This window comes from Nelumbo nucifera, chromosome 1, assembly GCF_055504915.1.
Source record: "Nelumbo nucifera cultivar China Antique chromosome 1, China Antique-T2T, whole genome shotgun sequence".
NCBI classification, from domain to species: Eukaryota; Viridiplantae; Streptophyta; class Magnoliopsida; order Proteales; family Nelumbonaceae; genus Nelumbo; species Nelumbo nucifera.
Genome location: NC_142649.1, coordinates 72,077,937 through 72,085,521, shown reverse-complemented (window position 1 = coordinate 72,085,521; position 7,585 = coordinate 72,077,937). Strand labels below are relative to the sequence as shown.

Below are 7,585 nucleotides of genomic sequence, written 5' to 3'. Positions count from 1 at the left end.
CTGCAAAAGAACCCATGAAGTAAATCAAGAGAGATCTTCTAGAAAAGGTCAATAGTGAGGAAAATTGATCGGCGGTGACTCTGTTTTAGAAAGTACCATGTCTTTAAAGCTCTGACTGACAATGGAGATAGACCTTTCCCTTTTTTTTTCCTCCTATTCTCTTTAAAATAAAACAGGTGTATGAAAAAGAAACAAAAGCAAACAACCCAGTCAATCTTAAATTAGAGAAGAGGAGAAATAATGAGGAAGAGAAGGGTTTTAAGATGAGAGAATCTAGCTTGTCGGGTCCTCTGTTTTACTTACATGGATTTAGTTCAATTTTGGGGTTTTTTGAGAAAGGAAAAGAAGTGAGAGAAGCGACTTCAACTCACGGTTCCTCTTGCTGGCTCCTCTGTTGGGTGGGGTTCCACTCTGAGTTTGAGGGCGCTTAAGCACCCATCTTACAATATTCCACCGTCACAACCACCAAATCAACAATCTGCTTTTGTCTCACTGGCAATACGAAAACAGTCACCACCATCAGATACTGGCATTCATTTCTTCTCTGGAAGTGATTATCTTCTTTGTCTTGGGCAATGTTAGAAGATGCAGCGGCGGTGAATATAAAATAAAGGGTAAAATAGTAATCTCCCAACATCCATTGGTCTATTTAACGTCAAAATACTGACACGGGGTTCTTTGGACGTTTTGAAAAGTTGTGAGTTTAAGAGGAATGTTGAAAAGTCATGGTGAGTTTTAGACAATTTCCCTTAAAGAAAATTAAAGATAGCAGAAACCCCATTAATTTTGCATGAGAAAATCATACATTCATCATCCAGAGTCAACATCTCAAACTGTTGGCGTTGCATTTCAAGGCATCTCGTAGTCTTGATTGGTAATGGAAACTCCGGTCTTGAATTGAAATGCAATCAGCAATGCCTCGAGAAGATGTTCAGGGTTCAGGCTAGCAGAGGATTGTCATCAAACCAAAATGAACTATTCTAAGGCTCCAAATCTTCAAACTACGTTATTCTGGACTAGAAAAAAGTTCTCGTAAATATTTGACAATCTGCAAAGGTGAACTCCTTCCTGTTTGACATTTAAGCAGATCCCATCAATACTTGTTTCTCTCTACCAGTGGATTATCTCCGTAAGATCTGCTGCAATTCTATCCACATATCAATATAACTGTATTTTTAAGTTCTATGTGAAATATAAAAAAAATGTAAAAACCAAGCTACAGAAAGCAATATAAACAAATATCGCAGTGGTCAACTCCAAAATTCATTGCAAATGCCCAGTTCCAGTACTGTAAACCATGACGCAAACAATAATCTGGAGGAAATATCGATGACGAAATTTGCTACAATAGTTCTTTTTCATGTTTTATTTTGACCTTCATCTCCTTATAGATCATTGATCATTCATGGAACCAGTGCATACTAAATCATCCAAAACAGCCATATGCATATATACACATAAACTCCTAATAAAATGGACCTGAATTCATGCCTGTCCAAAGCAGCACCAAGGAAAGCTCTTCATAATTGGATAAACACAAGACCAAAATTCTCAGTCTTTAACTAATTAACTTTTATTCATTAGAACTATTAGTTCTCCTTCAAATCAAACAGTATAGACAAGGAACAATAAAACTCTTAACAGTGTTTTTTTTTTATAGGTAACTCTAACAGTAGTTCAAATCAAATCAACCTAGACATGACTTGCATCAGATAAGTTGCAAAATAAATAAATCATGTGAGAAACATTTGATTGAAGTTTTTCAAGCGGAAGATTCTTGAGGAAGACAATGCAGGTGAAATGGCTCCAATGACAATCCAGAGACCCAGTCACCTAACCTCTCACCATCCACTGCAAGTGCCCACAAATGCTCATAAAATCCAGTTTAGTGCCATAGCACTTCCAGTCACAGCACATCATTGAGTTGCCTCTCATGTACAGGAATAAATAGTTTAGCTTCATAAGTTCAAATGGAAGTTCTACAAGAAAATGGACAGAAGTGATGCCACAATGGTACCACAAACATGAAGATCTCTCCATTGACTTGGACAACATGGCGTGAAAAGGCCATATCATCCAAATCAACAATAAAGCTATTGTTTCATTTTCAGCTTTTTAACTCTCAACTCTCAAGTCATGGTTATAATGGCCTTCATAGACTTAAAAAGAAATAAATGATACAGCTGGGCTCGGGTAATGAATGATTAATCAGGAATTTTCTATAAATGTACTGAATTGATAAATAACAAGCATCGGGCCGTCCAACCAGAACCTAGTAGATTTTCCTGAATTTTCATCCAGCTTTAGTGACCAAAAGGTTTTTCACCAACGCATCTGGGTCATTGGTGTAATTTTTCTTTACAAAGAATACAATTCAGAGAAATCATATTTGTGTGTGTGTGCGAGTGAAAGAAAATTGAGCCACATTCGTAATTGTGTATTTTTATCCCAGTTCTTTACAAGTTACAATCTTATCCTTTTTTAGTAAGTAATTACAAGTCACAACCCTATATTTATCTAATTTTTAATAAAAGATTGTTGAAAGACACAAGCAATTTCTTTTTATCTTATGTGCCTGTGGCCGCAATTGGAGGTGGTTACTCGTCTCATTGGCTCAAGGATTGCAAAGAGAAATTAGTTCATTAGTTGTCCTCCTTTGGATATCAAAGGAGAATTAAATGGGGCAAAAGGATTGGATTTTCACCAATGCAAAGTAGCACCGTTGCACATTCTCTCATAAATATTACGTGAATCTTGTCCCTTTTGGTAGTTCAAATAAGATGAATCTCCAGATACCTTTCAAAAGAAAAGAGAAAGAAATAAGGATGCAACTTAGGCAGGCTTGGGTTCAGCGTTTGTTAAAATTTGAAGGGTCCTGTCTCCAAGGGCTTGCACCAGATGCAGTGTACAATTTTTCAAATCAGGTACCTGCCTTGCACCCCTAGAAAGAAAAAGAAAAGAAAAGAAAAGAAAAGAAAAACATGTAAAAGAAGAAATCTCTCCTTCCCTTTTCTTCTTCTCCAACTACTCTTGCCAGAGGTGAAAAGAAGCAATAGCGTTTAATGTTTGTTGCAAGTCTTTCTTTTGGCCCCTTTTTAGGCTGGTATATAAAACACCATAAATGGTGGATTAAAATACAAGATAGGACTGTGGTGCAGTATTCAAAGATTCTAAGTTCTCATCACTTTCTTTTCTTGGCTGCCAAAGTGAAGAAAAAACAGTCCAGATAACCCTGTTTGCAGAAGATGCATCTACTCTAGCCCAGCCCAATATGTATGTATCTATGCATGTATGTGTGTGTGATAGTTTGTACATATCATGTTTTATTTTATATTATATAAATTGTAACATATATTTTATACATATGTAATATGTCATTTGGTATAAAATATTATAATATTAAATATAATGTATATAAAGTCATAGGACCAAAGCTCAGCCAAGGCCATTATCACCCCTTTTCCTGTGCATTGAATACACACATAGAAATGCATAAATAATAGATAGGCAAAGGCCACTCAGAAGAAGGACTCCAAGGAGTTAACCTAGTGCCTCCTCTACCATAGGGTGTTGTTCCTAGGGAAGTTTCTTTGATCATAATATATAATCAATTTTTTTTTTCCAATACTTCCTATTGCAAGGTGATCAACTTTATGGATGATCAGATTTAAAAATTCATGGAGTTTGATGTGACATTCACCCTCTTTTTCCTTTTTATTTTTTACTAGCCTTGAGGTATGTAAGCTAAATAACCAATAGGGATCAAAAAGAACATAGGAGGGTTTTTTAAAAATTAATAAACAAAAGGGACTGGGTCTGGTATGGATTTAAGAGAATGAGAAAAACAGCCTACACATTTGGTGAGCAATTTACAAGGGCAGATTAGAGGTGTAAGAAGGTCATAGCAATTGAAACAAGGAAAAAATCCCTAACATTTCAAGATAACTGCATAGGCTTAGAACAGAAGCAATAAAAAATGAGGAACATCGTAGAGGATAAAAGGGGAACTAAAGAGAACTAGGGGAATCAGTGTGTAATGGATAGAGGGTAAGAGTAAGAGATAAGAAGGTCAAATTGGAATCAGTAACAAAGATACACAAGGTGCAATAAATAAATATCTAACTGGAAAACCTAATACAATCAGCACCATTAAGTTCCTCAAGGAGGCAGCACCTTCAAGCTTAGTGTTGACATCAAACCATAAAAATTGTAAGAAGAAATCAACTCATTAATTCTCTAGTGTTTTCACCATCAGAAACTGGTCATTACAACATTGACAAGACTTTTCAATTAGACGTCAGAAGCAATGGGAGATTCACGCGCAAATCCTACTAAGAAGAGGGAATTGAAGGCAACTCCAAAAAAAAAGGAACACTGTTTGCAAAACTGAACAGTGGAGTGGAGATATTAATCTTCTTAATAAGTGCAATGAAATGGAAGAACACTTTCTAACAAAGAAAAGAAATTCAAATCTACCAAAATCTAAATGATTTTCTCAATCACTATCAAATCTTTAATTTTTTTTTTATCAGTACAAATCTTCAATTAATTTGATTGAGAGAATCTTCCAATCAGCCTATTGGCTCCACTTGAGGGACAAAGTAAAAATATTGGGCTTGTATGAATAGGCCTAAGTTCATTGGTCATAGGCCCAACTTAACAAAACTTAGCTTACAAGTGCAACTTTATAGGCTCATCATATTGGGCTGGGTTCGTGTGCATCTGTGAAAACCTGATTGGTACTCCATAGTGACAGTCACATGAACCAAGGAAAAAAAAGCATGGATTTGACTTTCCTATTCTAAGACTAGCTCCACATCGCCCTATTACTCCAAGGAACATCCCATACACGACCACAAAATCTAGCTGTTTTCTTTTTCTTTCTTTCTTTTTTTTTGCAGGGGGGGGGGGAGATTTACTACTATCATGCATGATTTCATGTTATTGTAACTTCTAACATTCAATGAATGTAATACTGCTGCATGTAAAACCATAAAAGTGCTAGTTTCAAATTTAATATATTTAACCTGTCCTTGCGAAGAGTTAAAAACTAAAAACCTTGAAAAATTCAAAAGTATAACTTTTTGAATTACACTAAAGAGGAAAATCAGAAAAAGATTATGATCTTAAGATGAACTGTTACTAACATAAATCCTAATTACATTAAAAGGAGGAATAGAGAAAGTGACGAGTCATGAACACAAAAAACAACATGGTCCATTTAAAATATCATCCTTATCTCTTGACAGTTTCAAAGAACGAAGATAAGAGAACTAAAAGAGAATCTTCTCAAAGGCTACAGTTTCCAGACAAAATCTGTTAAGACATTCACCTCTTATTTCACGGCATTACTTTTACTGTGGTAACCCTTCTTCAATTTCCTCCCACATATTAGCATTTTTGCCGAACCTCTCTTTCATCTGTCCAACAAGCTCCCGTGCCTCTTCAACTTTGGAACTGCTTGCAAGCCCATTCACAAGTGTTTTCATGGTCGTGAAGTTAGGAACCCAATTCTTGGCCAAACTATCCTTGCAGAGCTGGAGTGCAGTGTCAAAATCCCCTCCTTGGCAAAGGTAATAAATCAGAGTAAAGTAGCAATCACTCTGTGGGACACACCCCTTCCTACTCATATCCTTAAAAAGTCTCTTGGCTTCCTCCAAGTCCCCTTCATTACAGAATCCATAAATTAGATGGAAATAAGTATTCGTATTTGGCTTCATACCCCTTGCTAACATTCCATCAAATAATGCCTTAGCCTCGGGTGATTTCTTCATTTTACACAGACTTTGGATTCTAATGTTATAAGTACTGACACCCTGATGAACATCGTGCTTTTTCATCAATTCTAACACCTCGGCAACATCTTCGTACTTCTCTTCTTTATAAAATCCCGCAAGCAACGTCCCAAAAGAAGTTGCATTGGGTTTACAACCCTTCCGACTCATCTCAGCTAAAATAGAATAAACTGAACTAGATGAACCCGACTCACAAAATGATTTAATAACAGTATTGTAAGTATCAATGTCAGGAGTAATTCCATAGGCTCTGGGGAATTCAAGGAAAATTCGACTTACTTCATCGTGCTTTTTAGCGACAATGCAAGCAAAGAGGAGGGCGTTGAGAGATTTGGTTGATCGAGGAATACCCATTTCGTCCATTTGCTTGAAGGTGCGGATGGCGTGATCGAGCATTCCAGCTTGACCATAAAGAACAATGGCATGGGATAGAAAGCGCTCATTTTTTAGGTCCGAGCGGGTCTTTAGCTCCTCAAGGAATGACCGGATGCCCTCGAAGGAGTTCGACTCGGTGAGTTTGGAGATCGCAATAGAGAATGCGATGCGGTCGAGATGGAGTTCGGGGGTGAGTGAAGCAGCGCGGCATATGTCGATGATGCGTTCTGGGTTTTTCTCAGACTTGAGAAGGGCGATAGCGGCTCGAGATTTTTGCTTGCTAGTAAGGGGAGTTGTGGAGTCTGGACTTAGGATCGATGAGAAATGACGCCGATGGAGAAGAGAATTGATTCGCAGGCGAGAAAAGGAAGCCATGGGCTTTATAGTCGGCTTTCTGAGACGTTGATGGTATACACAAGTGAGATTGTCGGTATACACAACACTTCACAGTTCGACCATGGAAGTAGCAGAGAGGGTAATGGTTAGGGTTTTGCACCGGGTTTTACTGAATTAATCGGGACTCAAGTGAGATTGTCGACAGCGAAAACTTTCTCGGAATAGAACGCCTAAAAATCGTAAGCGTAAAAGATATATATCCGTTGTTGGGATTGAACCCGACGTGAATCGAACACGCAACCTTCTGATCTGGAGTCAGACGCGCTACCATTGCGCCACGGATCCGTTGGGTTCTACGGTGCTGGATATGATATAAAACATTATAAAAACCTAGCCAATTGGTTACCACCTTTATGATGCCGATTTATTTGCTATAAGTTTTTTCCGGCATGATATAGTACCTATAACAATTAACAATTATTTACTCCTAATTTATTGAATCTAATTGTTCATTATAGTAAATTAAATTAATTTACTTTTAATTTAGTTAACAACAACTCTGGTGGGGGTGGGATTTGATCAAGGTCTCCGCTAGAAACCTCGTGAGAATGTATCATTAACTGGTGTTGTTAATTTAATTTAGTGTTTATGTCATTAGGTTAGTGTTTCACTAAACTATTGATATAATTACTAGCATTGCTGATAAAAAAATCAATTTACTCATTAATGAGTAATTATTTAATACCCAAGCCATAATTCATATTGGCAAACCAATTTAGACATGGCTGCTCTGCCCATTATCCCCTTATTTGTTCATTTTAATGTCTGAAGTGTTTTCCAAGGTTGAGTAATAGTCTTAGCTCATATAAAAAACCTCAGGGTACTTTTAAGATATTATATTACTCTTTAGCATGGTTTTGAATGGTTGTTGATTCAGACAGTCATATCGTTTTGGTTTGGGAACTGTTCAGGCAATCGGTTCTATTTTACCTCAAACCTGGTTTCTTGTCAAAAATTGTTGAATTGGTCAACGATCTGTTGACTTGGGCAGTTGAACTGTCGACCCATCAACCCGTTCA

At 37.0% G+C, this 7,585-nt stretch overlaps 1 protein-coding gene and 1 non-coding gene across 5 annotated transcripts; both read right to left on the bottom strand.

The window, feature by feature from the left end:
• Positions 1-603: 603 nt before the first annotated feature.
• Positions 604-6,737, bottom strand: PPR336 (pentatricopeptide repeat 336). 4 transcript variants are annotated; one of them, XM_010269384.3, is made up of 2 exons: positions 5,333-6,737; positions 604-1,147 (listed from the first exon to the last, which is right to left on the bottom strand). In XM_010269384.3, the coding sequence occupies exon 1, from the start codon at positions 6,543-6,545 to the stop codon at positions 5,355-5,357; it is 1,191 nt and encodes a 396-aa protein (XP_010267686.1). In that variant the 5' UTR covers positions 6,546-6,737; the 3' UTR covers positions 604-1,147; positions 5,333-5,354. The 4 variants fall into 4 exon arrangements, with proteins under 4 accessions (XP_010267686.1, XP_010267684.1, XP_010267685.1 ...); XM_010269382.3 differs by having other exon boundaries at positions 604-1,139; XM_010269383.3 differs by having other exon boundaries at positions 604-1,136.
• Positions 6,738-6,779: 42 nt separating this feature from the next.
• TRNAW-CCA (transfer RNA tryptophan (anticodon CCA)) lies at positions 6,780-6,851 on the bottom strand. Its single transcript has one exon. It is a non-coding gene; the product is annotated as a tRNA-Trp (tRNA).
• Positions 6,852-7,585: the final 734 nt, after the last annotated feature.

What these genes read in the sequence shown, in the direction of transcription:
- PPR336 (XM_010269384.3), bottom strand. Translation starts at nt 6,545, where the DNA reads ATGGCTTCCTTTTCTCGCCTGCGAATCAATTCTCTTCTCCATCGGCGT.